At 41.2% G+C, this 23,253-nt stretch overlaps 1 protein-coding gene across 6 annotated transcripts in view; it reads left to right on the top strand.

Annotated features, from left to right (window-relative positions):
• Positions 1-23,253, top strand: part of SEMA5A (semaphorin 5A) — a 493,544-nt gene that overhangs the window by 149,011 nt on the left and 321,280 nt on the right. For all 6 annotated transcript variants that reach the window (XM_064375855.1, XM_064375856.1, XM_064375857.1 and 3 more), the window contains one exon: positions 13,444-13,644. In XM_064375855.1, coding sequence (XP_064231925.1) covers positions 13,521-13,644 — 124 coding nt within the window. In that variant the 5' untranslated portion in view covers positions 13,444-13,520. The remainder of the gene's footprint in view (positions 1-13,443; positions 13,645-23,253) is intronic.

The raw sequence follows: 23,253 nt of genomic DNA, 5'->3' as shown, positions 1-23,253 counted from the left end.
AACAAGCAGGCCAGCCTCTGGTCTTGCTGCCTTAATGTCCAGCAGGAATGCCATATCCCGCATCACGGTAAGCCAGACTTCATGGCACGGCCCGCTGAGGGCCAGGGAGGCATGGATGGTGTGTCCTGAGCAGGCTTCCCGGAGGCTTCCTTGCTTCTCATAGGGCAAATGGTTACCGCTCTTGGGGAAGCTGGTGTTTGATCTGGACCTCAGAAAGTGGATAAGGTTCTAATGTGGACATGGGGGAGTGTCTTCCAGGTAGAAGGGTGGAAGTGGGAAAGCGTGGGGCCTAAGAAGGATTGTGAGTGACATAATTCCATTGGGGGCTTGATCATGGGGAACAGCTCTGCTGTTCATACCACACTTACTCATATTCACAGTTGCACTACTGTGCAGCTTTCATTTACTTTTCCTTGCACATTTAGTTTTATCAAATTCAAAATATTGCTTAATTTTGCTTGTTTTTTATTGGTGATAAATATTGATTTATTATTCTTCTCAATGTCTTATTTCTAATATTTATGTTGCATATAGCTGTTGTCTATTCATTTTCACGGTGATATAATAGACCATGAAAATTTGCATTCTCTCCATGGACACCTGTATTATTTCTAATTTTTTGCTATTATGAACAATGCTGCTATGAGCATTCTTCTATACATTTTCTGGGCAGATGTTGAATTTTCCTAAGGCTAAGGCAGCACACGCTCACAGCTTTTATTAAACAGTGAACTGATTTCATTGTCTTTTTTTAGGAAGACACTAATTTGGTTGTTAGACATATCTTTCCTGCAAGATTTATAAAGCATTTTTTTCATAGCCTTTATTTGTTTGTAATTGTCTAAATTTTTTAGTGCTTCCTAATTGCTAGTGAGTTGTCTAAGTTCTTTCAAATTAACTCATATAATTTTAAGCTGTGGTTTTTATCTCCATATTATAGAGCATGGAAACTGAAGCATAAGGTTAATGGTGGAGCAAAGATTTGAACTCAGGCGATCTGGATCCGGAGTCTGTGCTCCTAATATTTATGCAAGGCTGCCTCTCCTAAACTGGTGTTAGAGACAAGGCAGATTCACTGGGACTTTGTAGGCTGAAGAACACCATAGATGGTTTTTACTCTTTTGGACTGAAAAAGGAGACAATCAGACATCCAGCATCAGTATTTAACCCCTTCAGTGTTTATGAACTACTTATCAAATGGATGCAATCTGTCATTCATTTTTCTGGCTTTATATCGAGGGTAAGATCCTTTTTGTATTTTCATTAACATATTCACCATCACATAGGTTTTAATATTTTGAAATACAGAAGTGAAAACATTTGGGGGTTACTTTTCCACCACGGAGATCTTTATGGTAACGTCATCCACATTTCAGGCTAATGAACTGAAGAATGTGATACCGTATGTTCACAGCATGTGAGATGTCATAGCATCGCATTATGTGCTAATCATTAGATGCTTTAGGGGAAGCTAATTCTGTATTGACTTTGTATTCCTAAGTTTCAGGCTGACTGTGAGCTATCCTGTACTCTTCCTTAGCAGCTCTCCTGAAATTTGCCATAAGCGCTACTCAATGGCCAAAATAAAGTGAATAACTTATTGCCTTTATTTAGTAGAGGGTATCTTGGCCTTCACAGTGAGTTTTTCCATGACTTGGACAATGACTATCTTGGTTTCTGGCCTTTCCACTACCTAGTTAATTAGTAGATAATATGTATATGAGTCATACTGTGTCCTAGGCTCTGGGGATAGCAGGAGAACAAAAGAAAATCTCTGTACTTCAGTTACTTGTATTCCAGTGGGTTAAACAGAACTCATACAAGGACATCAGCTGACTGTCATAATCTAAGTTCTGTGGTTCCTCCCATTCAAGCATACATATCCTCCCATTCGGACATACGTATCACTGAGATGACTGAGGACAACGGCCTCTGGAAACTATTTTGCTGTCATTGACCTCACCAGTATATTTTATTCTGTCCCATTACCAAAACTTCCCAGTCTCACTTTACCTTCTTTGAAGGTACTGAATATACTTTGTCTATGGAATATTTTATTTATTTACTTATATTGTATATACCTAAGATGTGCAACATGTATTTATATTTTTATATATATTTTGATATAAATACAAAACAGAACATACAGCACATTAAAAGGAGACATTGTGGAAATTGTAGATCCTTTAAATCAATTTTGTATAATAGGATGTAAAAAGTCTCCAAATTCACAAATATATCAGTCAAGCAATTTTAAGTAGTTTAAAGTGATATGAAGAAGACAAAATAATAATGGAATCTAATAGAGGAGTTAAATGGAGATGTTTTAGCCTGCCTGGCAAGGGAAGCCTTCCTGCAGAGGTAACATTTTAGTAAAACCCAAGTAGTGAGAAGGAACCTTGGGAGAATCTAGAAAAAGATCTAGGATCTAAGGATCAGCAAGTGTCATCTGCAGGGTGATAAGTTTGGTGGGTTTCAAGACCACAAAGCAGTTCCATATACATGCGTGTATGTGCATACGTGTGTGTGCATGTGTGTGTTGAGAGCACAGGGCACAGGAAGGCTGGAGGTCATGTGGAAATAGGGAGATAGCCATGGAGGAGGGTTTGTTGGTGGGGGTCAGGATCTTGCATTTTTGGGATGTGGCAAAGAGATCTATTGGAAGTTTTTGATCAGGGAAAAATTACTTAATCAGATAAGCTTTTTACAAAGATTTATCTGAATGCGACACAGAAAATGGACTTGTGAGGGACATGAGTGAAAAACACCAAGGCAAATTAGAATAGCTTCTGCTAAGTCCAGGTGAGAGAAGAAGCTGCTTTAGGTGGGATTGAAGTAGCAGAACGTGAGAGAAGGGGAAGGGGTGTGATACATTTTTTGAGAAAGTAGTGATGGATTTACTTATGGTTTAGAGTGTGGTATGGGGAATTAGAGAAATCCAAAATGACTCCAGCTGTGATGGCAAAGACTCAGCCAAGAAGCAGACTGGGGAAGGGGGACCACCAGTGGTTTGCTTGGTCCCGGTTCTTTTAGAGGCAATTTTTTGTCTCAGGTAGAGGCAAAGAGGCAGATGGAAGATGCAGTTTCAGGCACAGTTGAAAGTGATATGTATACTTATATCCTCCAGCCGATACATGTTATTTAAGTCATGGGACTGAATGAGCCCATCCTGCCACTCCGTCTATGCCTCAAGGGAGGGTATACAGATGGCGGACAGAGGAGTTCACATGACACTGACAAAGCCATTGCAGCATTTGCTGGATTAAATCCTGGTCAGTGAGGTCTCTGGTCCCAGGGTCAGTGAACAATGCTGCAGCTACTTAGTGAAATTTTCATCCCTAAGAAAACACGTATTCAGGCCCAACAAGAAGTCAGTTGCTAGAAATAAATCATCAGCTCATTTCTTCAGCTGGATGATCTGTGTGTCTAGCATGGCTCCCAATCCTTAGTCAATAGACAATCTTTGCAGAAGTGAGGGACAGCAAGATGACTCTGTTTTAGGGCCAGGGACTTTCTGATAAAATTTTTACTTCTTCTGTTTGGCAATGGACCTCCCTGAGTCCTGTCTCTACATCTGCAAAATAGCAAGGAATAATAATACTTATCTCACAGGTTTATTTCAGAAAACCTGTAAAAGATGTCTGAGTACCATACATAACCTGCTTTGCATTTTTGTATCTTTTTATTGTCTAGTTAGTGAAACCTTTGATTTTTATATGATATGTTTTGGTAATTTTTATTTTAGGATGGATTTCTTATTCTTATTTTTAATATCCTCACCAAAAAAAAAAAAATAGTAATTAGTATTCTTGAGTTCTGACTTTTTTTTTGAGACCAAAGATCGTAACAAATTTCAATTAATTCAAATGTATCAGCATTGACATGTCTAGTCCATTGGATTTAAAAGGTTTTATCAGATATATACCATGTTATTACTGACTAAAATCTGAAAACATCAAATCAGAGCCCTTTCCACGAGATAATCTAATTCATCTAAGCATATTAGCAGTCTATTTTCTGTAAATTTATGGGATAATATTTTAAGGTATTTGTATTTCTTAACCTAAAATTATTAATTTAGTAAGTTTCTTTCTGCTGTGAATTGTAATGTCCTCCTTTTTTGTCCTTTGACGTTTCAAGTGGGTTCCAGTGAATTATGTGTGTTGGAATAACTTATCTGACCCCCTCAGGGTTCATACATTTGGTTATATCTTCCGTCTGCTTTCATGTTTCTAGGCCCAGGAGACCTCCTTTTTTTTTTAGTCTCTCTGGCTATAGTAATCCCTTCATCCCTTTGACCATTAATTGGAAAATTATGACATTTAGAAAGGACATTTTTCAAAACCATGGGAATCTTTGTATTTGGGCCAGATGTTAAGAGAATTTTAATAGAGGGATAAAACATCTGTGACAATGAATGGCAGAGTCACAGAAGGAAAGGGAACTTGGATAGCATTTTAATGGAAGTGCTAATATTGTAAAGAAGGTAGAGAGGCATGTGGTTTTTTTCTTCATCAATCCACTTCTCAGGTGTTGATTATTTGCACCATGTTCAGTACTGTCTGGAGACTGAGGTTTTAACAGACGTGTTTTAGAATGAGGCAGATATACAGGTAATTGCAGTTCAGGATGATAAAGGCCATAATAGGAATAAGTATCAACATACAGTGGGGCCAGATAGGGATGAGAGAAAAGTGGAAAAAATTTCATAGAAGGCTCCTTAGAAGTGATGCTAAAGGGTTGAGATTAACAGCAAGGAAGCTCAACAACAACAAAACGGCTGAAATTGCAGAGGTGAGAAACACTGAAGGTTGGTCAGGATGGAGAGGAGGGTATGGATTCTAGATCCGGGTGAGGGAAGGGTTGTCGAGACACTGACAAAATGAGGGGTAAGTTTTGGGAAGATGGAGGAGGAGGGAACGGTGGGTGAGCCCTTGAGCTCTCAGTTGGCTCTCTCTGATGGCATAGTTAGCTATGAGAGGAGGTAGACGTAAGAGACAGCTGATGAAGACAGATAATGAGGTCTGCTTTAGAGCAGTTACGCTGGCTTTTTAATGTGAACACCCCTATTTTGATGTATGGGTCTAGATCATATACAGAGATCAGGGAGAGGGTCTCGATTTGAGAGTCACTAGTTTTTAGAGACCATGTGAAATCACGTGGGTTTAAAGAAAAGGGCCTCTGAGAATGTGTAGATGGAGAAAAAAGTGAACATTCGGAAGAGGTTGGAGTGTACCTTCATTCAAGGAGAATGCTAGATGTGAAATAAACGCAGGGAGGTTGGGGAGTTACAGAATCCAGGGAAGAGAGGCTGTCAGGAGATGTTCAAGGAAAGGCCAGTAGTCACAAAGGCTATGGAGGTGTCTAGTCGCATAAGCACCCTGGATTTCACAAGCAGGAAGTTATCAGTGATGTTGACCAGACTGATGACAGTAGGGGTATGGTCTTTTCTTCCCACCATGGTAGCATTGCTTTTCTGTATTGGCATAGACGCCACATCTTGCAGTGGACGAGAGAGATAACGGTGCTCCGTTCCTGTACATCTTAGCTAAAAACGAATGAGAGCTATGAATAGTAACTGCATAGTATGAGCGTCATTTGTAACTAGATTATTTTAGTGTGTCTGCATGAGTTTCCTGCCCTGAGGAAACATCTGTAGGTAAATTCTTTAGAAATTGCCCAGGTACTTACATTGCCTTGAAAGCCCATTATTTAAGTATTTTTTTTTCTTAGAAAGGGCTTTTGTTGGTTTAGCTGACACAGAAGTAGGTTGAATGAACTTTCACTTAGTCTTAAAACCTGCTGACAGATAAAATTAATATTGTCTTTGTATAAATAATAATTTTATCTAATGGACTTCATTTATTTTTATCGTTCCTCCAGGCTATCTGGAGCTAAACAAGGGGAAAAAAGCAAAAGTGTAATAACAATTCCCTTTGAAGAGAGGTATAGAAGAAGGTCACTGGAGCCGAACCATTATCGAAATATATAAAATGGTTTAATGTTTGCTTTTTTCCATTTTATAGCATGAGGTCCTTTTATATAGCCATAAAATTCCATCCCCTCTGAGTTCAGATATGATGAACGCATATCTGGATTAAAATAATATAAAAAAGATCTTGTTGTTTAAAAGTACACTATAAACATGGAAGATGTGATGTATTTGTTGAACGTCCTGATTCTCTTATGGGCTCAATGTAATGAGAAGAAACCTTTAATTTCACTGTATTTCCCAAAGAATAAAATGTTCAATTATTGTTTTGAAAAAGATTAGAAGAATCTATTTGCTTGAACATTGCATTAACTTAAGTTGATTGTTTTATTGATTCTTCGTTTAATTCCACTTCCTGCACTATACCTAGAATATCTGAGATATCAGCAAGAAAAGAGCATAGATTATTTAATACATCCCTTCTAGTCCTGCACACACAGGGGCTTTCATTCTCCTGGATTGTTTATTCCTGCTTCATTGAACACTCCAACTTGAACCTCTTTAAAGATCAGTTTCTATATTCCCCCATTCAGGAGGATTTCGTCCTTCCTCTTTGTTTCCCAATGAGTTTACTTCTATTCTTACTTCTGTTTCATAAATATAGAGATTTTCCTTTGTTTGACTACTCTGAGCTGTGATCTGGGAGTACTGGGGCTGTCGTCCTCTTCATCCTTGCTCCTGTCTCGGAGAGCCGTACCTTGTCCACAGAAGAAATCCTACAATATAGCTGGATTAATATGGATTAAGGACACGCTGAAGACTCTGCTGTTTTTGTGCCTTAGGTTCTTCCCTGATTATTTTCTCTAGAGACAAGACTACGCTCCTGGTCTGGGGGTGATTCAGGCCATGTGACCTTATGGCCACAAGTATGTGATATTAGAAGCTTGAACAGGGAGGTCAGGCTCTACAACAAGCAGCCAGAGGGTAACAGGACCTGTCTCGATGTGGCCTGTCACTGCACCTTTGATCGCACGTGCTCTGTTTAATCTCTTTGAGCCGTAGCTTTCTCAGCTACAAAGAGGGAAGAGAGACTAAATGATTTCTCTTTCCTCTTTCACCTTCCAAATTCTGGGAGTCCTTGACTCATTTCTTGTCTCAGAGGTACCAAGGCCCTAAGCCACCTCATAATGGGCTTATTCAGTGGCAGGGGATGGGGGAATTATATGTGGCCCAGAGGATACTAGCTCTGTTTTCTCTGATTCATTCAGGTAGCTGGTTCAGCATGTTGGAGCACATACACTTGGCGTTGGAACTATGTGTAGATTGTTTACAATAAAAAGAATAAGCAAAATGTAATCAAGACTTAGAAACACAAAAGGTCTGGGTCTATCCAAGGCAGCCTTTCATGAGGAAGCAGTGACATGGCAGGCACTTTAATGTCCCATCTGGTTTCTGGAGAGGAGCTGCCGCTGTGGCTGGTGTCAGCCACTATGGTGTGACCATGGAAGACAGTCAGGATCTGGAGTAGTGGGAGGATTCGGTAGGTGAGGGGCTCATGGCCTCAGCAAGGGTGGAGATGTGGTTATCCAGTGAGAACGCTGCCGACACTGGTGAGGCCAAAGGGGCAACAGGGAAGGTCTTGCAGTGTGAGTAGTGGAGAAGGATTAAGAAGGAGCTAACTCTCAGCTGTTCCTGGAAGAGCATATTTTCTTTGAAAGGCAGAAGCTGAATCCTGAGTTTTTGAATAGGCAGGACTATTTACTGGGCAGCAGCTGACAATCATGCACTAGACCCCATCTTTGGCTATGACAGGGTGTGTAGGGCATGACTTCCGGGTTGGTTTGTTTGGTGGAATGATTCTTTAGTAGTTCTGCTGCATTCAGTCTGGGAGGGGACTCTAGTTTCTGTGTGAGCAGTTCATCTGATTCGCTGAAATAGAGCTAAGAAATGGAACAAACAAATGCAAAAACAAACATTTCAAAAGCACGTTCCAACCCCTTCTTTTGCAAATCCTGGATGTTTCTGTTTCTGACGTTATAACAAACTGTAACTGTTTCTAATTAAGAGGCACACATGCAGCAATTGCCTCTAATGTTTGCTTCAGCCTTTTGTTACTAAGGGTGGTCCTGGTGTGACATGCATGAGGCAGGACTTCCTGAGACCACCTCACTGGGTCAGCTCACTCACCTGACTTCTTTGTCCTCTTCCAAAGGAAGTCCCTAATGCGATCAAGTAGGGGATGGGCCCAGGAGGGGTTCTGGATTGTACCAACAGATTAGGCCATATCCACCTTTATGATAGGGCTGTGGCTGTGAAGGAACCCAGCCTCCTCTGAAAAGTACATTAAGCTAATATTGGATCTGTTTTTACTAATAACTGGTTAGACACTGTTCCCTAAGCAAAACTCCTCATGTAAGCTTTTATTCCTTTGGTTTCTTTTTTATCTGACAGCAATTTTTTTTTTTTTTCCTAAAAGGAACAGTTATTTTCTCTCCCCAAAGCCTATTCATTTTCAGTTGCAGCGTGGGAGTGAATGGGATATGTTATTTATTGCACAAACACTTCTATACAGAGTTGCACTTATTTAGATCAGCTTATAGAGAGATCCTCCTACATCAGGAAACTAAAAGGAGGTTTAGGGGTTTCAGGGGTTTTGAAGTAGATGCACCAAAAATGCTTATATGTGGTCACCCAAATTGGCTTTCTATAATAAAACTTCATATGGCAAAATCATTTGTTTCATATTAACTCACGTAATATATTTTTATTTTTCTAGAGTTGGAAGAATGATATTAGAACAACTTTGATCCTTTGAAAATTCCTTCATCATGTATTTCCCAAAGGTAGCACATAGTTATAATTAACAGGACCTTCATATTTCTTTGAAATTTTGCTTGAATGACTCAACACAAAATTCAGTTTGGTGATTTATATAAGCATATTTTGAATAATCTTTCAAGTCGTGACAGCTTGTTTAACTTCCAAAGAGGAAAGTTATGTATGTATATATATATGTATGTATGCATGTGTCTGTCTGTCTGTCTGTCTGTCTATCTATCTATCTATCTATCTATCTATCTACCTACCTACCTACCTACCTACCTACCTGTCTGTCTGTCTGTCTGTCTGCCTGTCTATCGCAGAAATTCTCAACCAGGGACAATTTGGCAGTATCTACAATTTTGGTTGGTGCAAAGTTGGTGGGGGGTGCTACTGGTTCTAGTGCGTACAGGCCAGGGATACTGCTAAATGCACAGAAGAGCCCAGAACAAGGAATTATTTGACTAATATATCAATAGCACTGAGCTTGAACACTAAAAGCCCTGGTATAAATGTGTTCCTCCTACACCACTGAGAGGCAAGAGCTCCATGATTCAGTGGAATATGGGCCTGCTGAGTCCAGGAAAAAGGGACCTGCTATTTAGAGCTGAGTCTATTTAGAGCAAAAGCCTCTTCAAGGAGTTAGCCTTCGACGGTAAGTTGCTCAGAAAAGCCCACGTCTCTGCGTGAAGACTATGAATGCCCTTCCCTGTCACTTTGCCATGATGACAGTTTACAGTATGTTTATTTTAAGAAAAAAGGTAATATGTTATAGTCTGAAAATTATAAACCTCGAAAATTACCTGTTCTCATTAAATGTTCTTCCTAACATGACAAACGTGTCCTTTCAGCTCGTCACCCTCGAACTGCCTGTTCCGTTTTAGCTGCTCATTCTCTGTATGTGTCATTTCTCCTCTTTTCTAATTGTCGCTTTCCAAATCCAAAGAAAGAGCATTTCAGACACTTGTGTTACTTTTCTCTTCCTCACATTCAGGAGGCAAAGATGTTAGGGCTTCTAACAGAGTGGATGGCATATTATAAATAAAGGACAGTTTCAGTCACAAGCCGGTCTGGATGATGTGCTTCTTCAGTAGCAGAAGGGGAATCTATGTTGTCTTAGATGTGCACGTTGAAAAATGATGTGTAAGAAAAAAAATTGCTCTTGGCCCCTAGTTGATTTGCACTCCGTACTGGAGATAAAGACAGGGCAGTGCTCCAATCCATCTCCATGATGACTTGCTGCTGGCTCTGGGTGGCTGTCAGGTGCCAGGCATGGGTGTGAGTGCTTGGCATCATGCTTACTACAGAGCTAGCATGTCTTGAGGGTTGATTGTCACTTCGTCATCCTTCCCATCTTATCTTTACCATTGCTGATCTGTTTTGATGTGGGACTGTGATAATTTACTTGAACTAATATGAGTATCCCAAACCTCCTTGCTTTTAACAGAATGAAATCACATCGAAACAGCCTCTAACAGGTGTTATTTTATTTTGAGATACATCAGTTGATGAAATTTCGTATCTTAAGTCTCAGGTCAAAAGGCTCAGGAAAGATAGCTACTTCATCTGTTTACCTTTAGACTGGAGTTCTAGAGCAGCGTCCAGTTTTGATCACTGTAACTCGTTTTCAGAAGTGAAAATCATACTTTTAATGTTATAACCCAGGGGCAATGAGTATTTGCTCATCCACTGTTTATTACAGTACTCTGTGCTTGGGCAGGGATTGTGGGCTGGTGGACACCTGAGCCTCTGGCTCCCCATTTTCCTCCCTAGCCCATCCTCCACCTTCATGCTCAGCGTCTCTCCTGTTCCTACAGAAGCCATTCTCTTGCCTTTTGTTGATTTGCAGTCCCATTACCTATTTCCCTGCCCAACCTGAACGTTTCGGTCAATGGGAATGTTGTAGAATTCCTTCCGTTCTCAAGGACTCCAACCTACTGCCTGCTCGGAAGTTCTTGGTCCTGGTGAGTCCCGTACTTGGCTTCCTTATATTCACTCCATGGTCCCTGCTGGTAAGTGCAATAGACCTTACCTCATGCTCCTCAATTCCTTTGCAAATTCATACATGCATAGAGCTGCGTATGCAGTTGGCACTCTGTAAGTATTGAGTGAATGAGAGACTCTAAACTCAGCTGGATCTTCAGGTTTCTAGTCAGGTTTAATCATATTGAGCCAACTTCTATGAAATTAACCCATAATTTTTCTACTCTTCAATTTCAAATTTTCAGTGATCAAGTCTTTATCCTTCCTCATTGGTTTGACTCAAAAAATACAGACTGTGAAATGTGATACACCCTCAAATCTATGTTTTCTTTATCTTGAGATCTCACCATTTGTTCAGGCGGTAAGCACACCTCTTTAAAGAAGGCCTCTTTCCTCCCTTTCACTTTCTTTACTGGGACCTTAATAGCTTCCCACCTCAGTTTTCTCTGGATTTTCTTCTAGTTCCTCTCTCTTTTATTTACTTATTGATTATTATTATTTTTAGAGACAAAATCATCCTCTGTTGCCTTAGGCAGGAACCCTGTGGCACCTTCTTAGCCTACCTGCAGCCTTTAGCTTCTGGGCTAACGCAGTCGTCCTGCTTCAGCCACCCAAGTAGCTAAAACTGCAGGCACACACTACTATGCCTGGCTAATTTTTATTTATTTTATTTTATTTTTTGTAGAGATGAACTCTCACTATATTGCCCAGACTGGTCTCAAACTCCTGACTTCGGGTGATCCACCCGCCTCGGCCTCCCAAAGTGCTGGGATTACAGGCATGAGCCACCATGCCCAACCAAGTGTCTTAAACTTAATGTGCACAAAACAAAATGATCCTATTCTCATCTAAACAAAATCCACCTGTTGATTATCCTATTAAAGTGAATGGCATCACTATTCTCGAAGTTACTTACATTTTCTGTCTTAAGTTCATCTATGTCTCTTAGCTCTGTGTTTCCAAAATTTAGCAGATTATAACAACTACTCTTTTATTATATTTTGCAATTTTGGGGTCAGGAATTTGGGCAGTGCTCAACTAAGAGATTCTTTTGCTCTCATGACATCTACTGAAGTTACTCAGTGGGTTTCAGCTTTACTCATGGCTGGAGTACTGGGCTCATGGGTGACCCGTCAACTACAGCACCTAAATGTGTTCTCTCTATCATGGCTGTCTCAGGGTAGTTGGACTTCTGACCTAGTGTCTCAATGTCTTAAAGAATGTGTTCTAAGAGACAGGAAGTAGCTTTTAGGGCCTGGGCTTGGAAACTGGCACAACATGTCTTCTGCTGTATTCAAATGAGCAGAGCAGTCACTGAACCAGCCCAGATTCCAGGTGGGAAACACAGACCCACCTCTCAGTGGCAGGAATGGCAGACTCTGCCCATCTTAAATTTGCCATACTTTACCTACAGTCATTGTGTACTGAGTTTGCCTTTTTATTCACATTGACACCCCCGAAGTGACTGTTCCATTTATTTCTCTTCTTAACTATGGAAGTGGCTTCAGATGGACTTCTTCATTTCTATGCTCTCATCTGCCTAATTTTGTAGGTATACTATCATGAGAATAATATTATTAATGTTAATAAGAGCATCTAACATAGTAGCTTGTTGCCTGAAAAGACCTCACACCATGGTGTAGTTTGCCTTCCAAGTCTTAACCTACTCTGCAAGCTCTTCCCACTACTTCTCTTTAAATTTCCTGGATCAAGTACAGCAAACCATTCCCAAAACATGTTGCATACGTCTTCCTCTTGCCCCTCCAACGTGCCTTTTCATCCTCTTCCCTGGGGAAGGAATGTGCTTCCAGAAACCTCCATCTGTTGAAATCCTCTTTATCCTCCAGCATTATCCTCATACTTGAACTCCTGCGTGGACCCGTCGTAGATCCCTCTCTGTAGCAGTCCTGCTCTCCCTTGACTCCCACAGCACTCCCGTTCTTTTTAAGGCTTGCTAATAGCTTGGATTATAGTTATTTTTACAGGCCTATATTACTTTAATGCTTGTTAATCATTTAAATTGTTCATAATCTTTACAGTTTCCCAGCATAGTACTTTTATTTTACCCAGTCGGTGCTTGATACAGATTTTATTTGATTCTCACTTGATCACCAGCCAGTTATTTTGCAGGCAGATTATCTACAATTTTAAAAGGTTATCCTGCATCACTAAATACAGAATTTACCAAATCGTGATGCTTTTTCAAAAGTTGGGTAGCGTAATACTCATCAATTTAGTAGTAAAAGACAACGGCCATGGCCTTCTTAAAAATATGTCTGTTAAATGTTTCAAAGGGATGGGCAGGTATTTGTAGGGTTTCCACATATAGATCTGTGTTTGTGCAAGGGGGTAGGACAGGTGGCCAAGGGAAACCAGCCGATCCCAACTATTAATCCACATTCCTGAGGAGTGACTGTGATGACAGTATAGCTTAAACTTGAATGTTTCTCACTTTACAACAAATGGGCTATGCCATGCAATTATTGGGAGAAAGAAAGGTCTGTATTGAGACACACGCACTCACCCATGCATTCATACACACACGCAGCCTGGTACATGACCTAGAAAAATGCACTGGTTTAAGCTCTCCAAACTCTCCTCTGTCTCCACAAAGTGTAACCTTGAAGTTAGTGAGGGAGTTTTACCAGAAGACCACCCACCGGAAAATGAACTCACGCCATCTGATTCTTCTCTTTTGTGTGTTTTAGGCACTTTCCACACATGAGGGGAAGAAGAGCTTCTGTTTAGAAGACACGTGCCCAGAGTCAGAGGCCCCTTGCCCACCATGAAGGGAACCTGTGTTATAGCATGGCTGTTCTCAAGCCTGGGGCTGTGGAGACTCGCCCGCCCAGAGGCCCAGGGCGCGACTCAGTGCCAGAGAGCCGAGCACCCGGTCATCTCCTATAAAGGTAAGGGACCAGCACGCACTGAGCGCAAAGCCATCATCTAAATGCACATTCCGTATTTAGTGATGGGGGACAATAGAGCATCGCAAATGCCGTATAATCCAGTGACTCTTGTTTTAGATGTAATTTAAAATAAAGGTAAAAATACAAAAGCCTCTATCATTAGAATTTCATATCCAGAAACTGATCACTGCCTCAAGAAAGATTTGGACAGGGATTACCAAGGTAGAAAATCTCACTATTTCTGGTCACCTTTATTTAACAAGTACTGCAGGCCTCCCAGGTGTTTGAACCAAAGGATAAAAATGTGACCATAAAAATAACAATGAAACCAAGGAAAGCCTTAAAGTCTTCACTGTGGCATTTTCCTGCAAAGCCTTAGTCTTGACACAAACTTACCCCTCCGTTTCTATCTAGCATTGTGTGGCAGCAGAATTGATTTAATGTCCCAGGTATCTCTATGGATTGGTGGGATTAAATAATTAATCTGCATATCCACTCATTTATTCTTTCATTCACTGAAATTTGTTTAGGGTCCTTCACACCCAGGGGACTCAATCATTCATAGTGGAAAAGAAAATAAGCTTTGTCCCTGTCCTCAAAAAATTGTATTATCAGGCTAAATATGGTGAATCGGACATTGTATTTTAGTAATTCACGCAACAAGTGGTTTTATATTTTGTTGCTTTTTAAACTTTGCATGCCCCACACTTTACCAATTCATGGCCCAGCCCCATCCTTTTTTTCCTCTAAAGTTCCACTCATGCTTCATCTCCTACCCACTAAATTATTTTGGAGAAAATTCAAAAAATCATATTTTATATGTAAGATTTCAGTTTAGAATGCTCAAAGATAAGGAATTCAGTACTGTTAGCACAACAAGTAAAAAATGATTTCATGACATCATCAAACACCCAATGGGCATTGAGAGATTTTTCGTGGGTTCATAAATTGTTAGGCATCTTTTTGTTAACAGTTAAGTCAGATCAGGATTTGAATGGATTCCACACAATACAATCGGTTGGTATATTTCTTGAGTCTCTTTTAATATTTTACTTTTATTTCATACCCTTTGCAAATTAATTTTTACAGAAACCAAGTTCTTTGTCCTGGACGGTTTCTGACAGTCTGGATTTTGCTCATTGCATTCCGATTGTGTGGTTCAAATATTCTTCTGTCCCAAAGACATCTGTAAATCCCTAGTAATCTCAAGACGCCTACTGAGATGAGATCCAGGTTTGGATCTTTTAGCCTTGACTGTGTCATGGGTAGTGCTGGGTACTTCCTTCAGGAAGCAGAGCATATCCAGCTGGGAAATGATCAGTCATTGATGATCACTGCCTCAATCTACTGATTCACCCATGGGTAAAACTGGGATTTTCTCATTTTATTCTTTTCCTCATTTAGTGGTTAGAATACTTCTATATAAACTATATTTCTTTCATCAACTCTTCGAATATCCTGAAGGTACACCTTGTGCAGAAAAGGCCAAATAAATGGTCCCCGCCGCCATCAATTTATATTTTTATTTTTAAAAATACACTAGTAGTTTGGTTCTTTAGCATCCCCCTGGTAATTCATTTGTCATCCAAATGGGATGAATAAGACATTACGTTTGCTTTTTCTTACTTTGATTATTAGAATTACTATGAATACATGAATTTCAACCTATTTGATGCATTTTAATCCATGTGGCTTACATCCTTGTACATACATCCTGTAGTATTTGAAGCCCAGAGTAGCCTCTTGGGTGTGGCTTCTGGATTCTTCTGACCTCCATCCAAGCGTCTTTGAGAGCTTCTTTACTGAACTCTCTGGGTTGATGACGTGCTCCTCTTCCTTTTACCTATTTCCTTTCATAGATCTGGAATCACTCATTTCTGGATGCATTAGCACTAAAGGTGCCCACATGTCTTCTCAGTGGACAGTGCTAAGCAAAGCATTTTTTCAGATAGACCATAAGCTTCCCCTGGTGCTTCCAGCTCATCTCCAGGACTCAAGGGTCTTTGTTAACCTTACCCATCTTCGTGTCTATTTCTTTGTTGCACAAGATCCCAAGTCTCTACAGACCAACCTAATTATTTCTTTGTCTTTTTTCTTTAGTACATACTCAGTCATTTTAGAATAACAGCTGCTTACAACCCTGGTTGTTTTTGATTATTGAAAAATCTTTAAAATGACTTTTTTTTCTCTTTCTTTTGGTCTTCACAGTATATATATTTCACTGGGAAATTCTCACAAAATCACTGCTTTACAATCAGTTGAAATAATTTCTTTCCGTGTGGTTATGGCACCAACCCAAGACCCAGTCACTATCATTTGTTTAACTTTTTTTTTGACTTTTAGAAATTCTTAAAATTGACATTATTTTGCAGTGTTTCAAAGTCAAATTATTGAAGCAAGGGGTGTTCAAAGGAATCTAGCTTTGCCTCTGTTTTCTGTATCCTGTTCTAGAACTCTTTCTGCATTTAGCTTTTTACCTATATTTTATAGGTTAGGCTACTTGTAATAGAAGCAAAGCAACACAAATACACATACAAATATATATTCATACTCTCTTTTCTTAGATGAAAGGTGGCACTCATATAGACTTCTGTCTGTGTGGCATTATTAGGCCAATGATATATGCTGGAGCCTACTCTCTAGAAAAATATAGAGATTTATCTTTTTTTTTTTTTTGTAGCTGCATAGCTTCCACTATGTGATGAGCCCTAACCTCATCAAAATTCCTTATTGAGGGATGCTTAGGCTATTTTCTGTCATCGATGACCATGGATACTGTTTCAATGAGTAGTGCCCCCTGTAAACATCAGTTAATATTTTTGCAAGTGTGCCGTTGGAAGAGATTTTTGGAATTGGGATTTCTGGGCCAAAGGGTGAATGCATATGTGGTCTTACAGATGTTGCCCACTTCTCTTTCATAGAGAATGCACCACTTTGTATTCTAGTTGCCCTGGATATGAATACCTGTTACTCTGCTGCCTTTCCTGCAGAGTACACCATCAGGCTTTGGGATTTGGGCCAAACTTTGTGCATAGATGGCATCTCAGTGTATTTTCACTTGCATATTTTAAATTTTGGGTGAAGAGTCAATAAACATTTAAGAGAAGCCTTTTGTGTACAGGGTCTTCGATAGATATTGAGGAGATTGAGAAGATACATAATTCCTATTAAAAGGGTTTAGACTATTTTTAGGAATGTGAACTAAAAGGGCCATTGCATAACATTCTGTCAAGGTTCTTAACAGGTGCCTGTGTTGGGTGCTGCAGAGCCTAGGAGAGGGGCTCTAAGCCGAAATCCTGGGCTGTAGGATGGTGACTGAGGGAGGTGTCTAGGGTAAAGTCATGCCAGAGCTGCATCCCAAGTGATTGCTAGAAGGTGTTTACAAAACTTTTGAAGGGAGAGGTTTCCAGGGAGAGGAAAAGGGCAAGCGATAAGCCCTGAAGCGAGAGAGGGAGCATTGCAGGTCCTGGGAAGCCTCACGCACAGGAAGTCAGGACATCTTATTTTAAGATATGGAGGAGGAGGAGGTAGAGGGCATGAGGCTCACTGGCAAGTGGGGAATAGGAGGTGCCTGGCATTGGCAGGCATCTGAAGAAGTTTATCCTCTATCTGGAGGATGGCAAAATGCCAGCAGGGACAGCCCATTCTGAGGCTGCTACTGAGACCAACGGGAGGAGGAACTGCATTAAGGGAGGGGAGGCAGAAACGTAGAGAAGAGGTGGATTCTGGGAATTGGAAAGGAGTGTGGTTGAGGATTCAGTGGATGTAGAGCAGGAGTGAGGAGGAAGCCCTGAGTGCCATCCCCATATTCTTGGCTGTCGATTCCACACAGAATCAAGAAGAGAAAACAGATGCAAGGGGCGTGGTGATTTTAGATGGAAAAGGCTGAGCTCCCATGAGCCACCAGATGGAATTATCCAGTTGAGAGCGAGCCTTCCTGAGAACCAAGAAAGGGGATATGTTCAAGAGGGCAGTGTCCGGCAGAGCATCGGCTACTGCAGAGTGTTCAAGGCAGGTGTGTGCCAGAAGGAAGAGTCACACACTTGTCCTGATTTTCCTGGGACTTTCCTGATTGCTTATGTTCTGGAAAAGCCAGGACAGTTGGTCATTCTCCGATAAATCCCGTCAGCAGTACTGTCTTAGCTGCTTAGGGCTGCTGTAACAAATGCCTGCACACTGGATGGCTTAAAACAACCTAATAGTCTCTTCTCACAGTTCTGGGGGCCAGAAGTCCAAAATCACGGTGTTTGCAGGTCTGTGTTCTCCCTAAAGGCTTTAGGGAAGAACCATTCTCTGCTTCCTCCTAACTTCTTATGGTTGCCAGCAGGGTTTGGAATTCCTTGGCTCATGGATGCATCACTCTGGTCTCTTGGTCTGTAGTCTCATGGCATCCTCCCTCTGTGTCCCTGTCTGTTTGCCCTCTCCTCTTTTTATAAGGATGTAAGTCATGTTGAACTTAGGGCTAACCTTAATCTAGTGTGACCTCATCTTAAACAATTCATCTGCAAAGGTGCTGTTCCCACGTACGGTCACGCTCACAGATACCTGTGGTTAGGACTTCAGTGTATCTTTAGGGAGGGCACATCAAAGGCAGAATGTATCAGAGCAGGTTCAGTGCAGGGTTAGGGGAAGAAATCAGATGGTGATGTGTCGGGGGATACATCAAAGGTTAGGGACTAGATGAGAGATATAAAAGGAGGGAAGAATTCGTGTCAGCCACGCGGGGACATGAGGGCAGGGAACAGCTTTTAAAAGAGCATGACTTAACCATCCTCAAATGGCGATGGGAAGGAATGAGGTGACGAAAGGGGCTAAAGAGAGAAGAGAGGGGGAGATGATTGGTTAGTCAGAGTCCCCAGTGCTGTAGGAGGGGACAGGAACTGGGAACAGGTGCCCAGTTAGGTTATAGGAAGCCGACTCCACCTCCAGTGAGCCTGGAGGGCAGGAGGCCAAAGCACCCAGGATGCAGGCGAGCTCGTGGGCGGGGCTGGATGCGGGAGAGGAGGGAGTTCCTGAGGATCTGTCTTGGCTGAAGAGGAGTAGCCAGGCCCCAGGCCAAAAGCACAGGGCCTTAGGAAGGAAGTCCTACACACACACACACACACACACACACACACACACACACGTCATGATGTACACACACACACGATGTCGTGATGTACACACACACACACACACACACACACACACACACACACACACACGATGTCTTGTGATGTTATAGGCCCAGTCAGGCCTTGAATGGCTCATGTTACAGCTGAACGAGCGGCCTCTGTGACTCCCCGTGAACACTTTTTTGTAAGACGTCATTCCAAGAAACTTTGAAAAAGTAGGATGAAACACTGACAAGGGAGAATAAAGGGAGAACGGGATAATCTCGACTTAAAATCCTGATTTCCACATACATTTAAAACATCATGATTTAGTATAATGCGCTGGAGGCATTCGGCACAAGATGCTACTGAAGGCCTGGAAGCTAACGGAACATCTTCATGAAATGCAGCATGTTCGGTCACAGTCTTGATCTTTTTACCTGGCTGGGCAGAAGATGCTAGTAGGATCTTTTTTTTTTTTTTTCTGAACCTCTGTGAAATATTTGCAACTGCAGGCTCCTCCTGTCTAGTGCAGTTCATTGCACAACAAGCTTTAACAGCTTGCTGTGTTTGCAAGGTTACTTGCTTGACTGTATGTTCTGGAATTTTATCCCTGATTGTGCAGTGGCTGCTAAAACACTCCGACCCGTTACAGATGCACCATTCACACTTACGTCCTTGTCATTTGCTTAAATGTCTATTCCAATAAATAGGGAAAAAAATAGTGACCCTTCAAGACAGCGTGTTTCTCGGCATGCTTATTGGGTCTCATAACCATCTCTGAAACTAGTTTTAAATGTTTAATGCCTACTTAAGGCGATGTGCCATATTCTGCTTTTGTTTGTTTATTGATTAAAGTTTATTCAGTATGCTGGCTATTTAGAGAGCGTGCTTCTTTATGGGAATTGCTTTGTGGAGAGCAATTTCACATTATTCACAGAGAAAGACCACCCGTGGTGTGAGTCATGCTGTACTCAGGCTTTCTTTGCTTGGGGCTTTCATATGACTGATTTGGAGGCCTTTCTTCAGGGTGTTAGATGGCAGCATTTAGCATTGATGCCTGAGGTTACTCCTGCCTGCAGAATCAGGCAGGGCCGTATTGATTTCCATTCCCAGGTCCCAGCGATCTTTATCTTTAACTCCTTGATGTTCCTATAGAGTGTCCTCCTACTTATGGGTTTATTGATTGGCCTGAGAATTGTTCTGAAACTTATGGAAGAGCTGCGTGGACTCGTGATAGAAGATTTGCAACATTTAGCTCCAGTGGCTTGGGCAGGGCGTGGAGGGAATTGAAATGACTGCACCAGCTTGGGCCATCACTGGGCCTGGGCTGTGGGGTTGCAGTTGGTTTTCTGCGGCTTCCCTAAGGATCTTGGGTTTTAACAGCTGCCTTTATCCCCATATGTAGTCTTAGGTGATTGAAAAAGCAGTGACGGAAAATGGCCAATTAGGATTTTAAACTTGGGTTATATTTCCATACCACAGTATGAATCATTATTTTTCATGGATCCTATACTTTCCTTTTGAAACATATCATTATATGACATTATATTAATGTATGTGTTGCAAGCATTGCTTTGTTAAATGTTGACGGGAAGAATATCTGACATGTTTTGTGACTCTGAGTTGGCTCTTTGACCCGAGCCCCTCTCCTAGTCTAAGAGGCTCTTTCCGCTGCTCTCTAATGTGGCCACATGTGTATTACCTCTTGTCATCGTAACTGCCCTTCTTGCCTGTTTTCCGGCCTCCTGTCACTCTTCCCTTGACCTCTGAGCTGTCTTGTGGGCCACTGGCATTGCTCAGCCTGCCACCTGCTTCTCCTGTGGCTGGAGAAGGTGTACCATGGGCGGTGTCAGCCACAACAAAATGTAACATCTCCGAAAATGAGGGGATGCTGGATGGGTAAAGGAGTTGTTTCTGTGCTAGGCTCCATGTGTGTCCACAGCTCCACGTGTGTGATGTGGCTCCACACACATGTGTCTCGGCTCCATGCACGTCCATTTGTCCATGCATGGGCCATCAGTGTGCCTCCCACAGCTCCATGTGTGTGACAAGGTTCCACACACATGTGTCTTGGCTCCATGCACGTCCATTTCTCCATGTATTTACCATCAGTGTGCCTACCACAGCTCCATGTGTGTGACATGGCTCCACGCACATGTGTCTCATGGCTCCATGCACGTCCATTTCTCCATGCATGTGCCATCAGTGTGCCTACCACAGCTCCATGTGTGTGACATGGCTCCATGCACATGTGTCTCATGGCTCCATGCACGTCCATTTCTCCATGTATTTACCATCAGTGTGCCTACCACAGCTCCATGTGTGTGACATGGCTCCACGCACATGTGTCTCATGGCTCCATGCACGTCCATTTCTCCATGCATGTGCCATCAGTGTGCCTACCACAGCTCCATGTGTGTGACATGGCTCCATGCACATGTGTCTCATGGCTCCATGCACGTCCATTTCTCCATGCATGTGCCATCAGTGTGCCTACCACAGCTCCATGTGTGTGACATGGCTCCATGCATGTCCGTGTCTCCATGCAGATACCATCTCTCTGCATCCCACAGCTCCATGTTTGTGTCATGGCTCCATGCATGTGACATGGCACCATGTGTTTCCCACAGCTCCATGCATGTCTCATGGCTGCATGCCTGTCTAAGGCTCCATGCATGTCCCATGGCTCTAGGCATATCTGTGTCTCTATGTGTCTATGTATCCATGCATATCCCACTTGTCCATGTGTGTCCCTGGTTCCAGGCATGTTCACAACTCCTTGCATGTCCCATGGCTCCATGTGCATCCCATGGTTCCATGCATGAGCCCGTCTCCTTGCATGCACCGTGACTTAATGCATGTCCCACAGTTCCATGCGTGTCTGTGGCTCCATGTGTGTCCCATGATGCTCTGTTTCCTCTCGGGGTTTTGGCTCTTGTGTCTAACGCACCAAGCAGTTGTGTGGAGTCATGGTACTGGCTGAGTTTAGCATCTTCATTAGGATACAGAACCACATTGCCACAGGAGTGGCTGCACTAGAGGATTCCTCGAGTCCCTGTGAGATTCCAGAGGTTTCTGAGTCTGAATATATAAATCTTGGGTAAAATTGCTTCCAGTATTTCTCTCTGTTCATCTAGTCTCAGATCTACCACTCTGAACTTTAGAAATCATAAATGTGTGCGATTGCATGATAATGTCCTGCTTTCTCCAAGGAGGAATTAAGAACATTTATTTTAATTAAAAATAGATAGCATAAAATTAATTTTAATATTTAGTTTTAATGTTTTCATGTGAATCTGATTAACATATGGGAAGACAGTGCTAACTATTGAAAACTGTCTTGAACTCAGCATTTTCTCTGTAAACTAAAATTTACATAAACCAAGTGTGATTCTCACTTGTTTCACGGTAGGATAGGACTTCTCCTCCTAAGAGTTTACTCACAGAGGAAACATGCTGTTATGGATCCTTAAATATTCTTTGTTCCATGAAAAATTTGTCTTTTCATTATCATGCATATGACTGAATGTTGTATATGATACAATGTCAAAATCACATGGGCAAAATATTCTAATCTATTTGTAAAGGAACCAGCTAAGGTATAACCACATTGCCTGCTTTTTACATTAAAATATGCATTTGGGGATACATTTCTGATTTTAAAGTATGTTGCTAGTTTTCTATCTGGAAAAATGAAATATTATAAAAAAACACTTTCAATCCAATAATCTAGGTATATAATGATTATTCATGAGTGGACAGAGATGTTAGAAGAAAATGCAGCCTATAATCACTATAAGTTATTAACAAAGAGAATCGGTTCTAATACTTAGACTGGGCTTTAATGTTGTTATTGATCTTTGGCTGATGAGAGCCGAGAGGGTCCCTGTTGTACATTTTTTATAAACAATAATTAGGCTCTGATGAAAATGGTTTATTGAGTTTTGAAAATTATTAATAACTTTCATATAACTTTTGTATTCCAAGGCCACTAATGAAATAATTTATAAGATTGAATATTTATATTTTATCTTCAGATAAAACTTAAATTGCTTTTTGGTGGGTTTGTCTCAATAGGGAGATAGTTTTTATTATTTTAAGTCTTTGAGAGGGTTGCTTTGTAAGTGAAGTTGTGCAATGTGATTGAGTTAAAACTGTGTATAAGAATTTGTAAAGTTGCTGTGAGAATTCTGACTTAAAATAGTGTTTCCATTTGGCCTCAAATGGTATGTTACTGTATTTTATTTATCTTTAAGTATAATATAATTTTTCTAAGCATTAAATGTGAAATTCATCTATTTCTCATACTGAAGGTAGATAAAAATCTTATCCTTATTTTACGAACAGAGGAAGAGCTGGAGATTAAATGTGGGGTGAGTAAAGTTTTAATTAGGCAGCATTTTTCTTGGATTATGTTATCCTGTCTTCTCTTTATATCAGAACAATGAAAGCCACCTTGGTTACATTTGGGACACAAAGCTTATGCCTTCTCCAGCAGACAGCAGTGGTGATG

Source organism: Aotus nancymaae, unplaced genomic scaffold (genome assembly GCF_030222135.1).
Source record: "Aotus nancymaae isolate 86718 unplaced genomic scaffold, 86718_ANA_hifiasm-v0.15.2.pri h1tg000014l, whole genome shotgun sequence".
Taxonomy (NCBI): domain Eukaryota; kingdom Metazoa; phylum Chordata; class Mammalia; order Primates; family Aotidae; genus Aotus; species Aotus nancymaae.
This window is presented reverse-complemented; position numbering and strand designations above follow the sequence as displayed.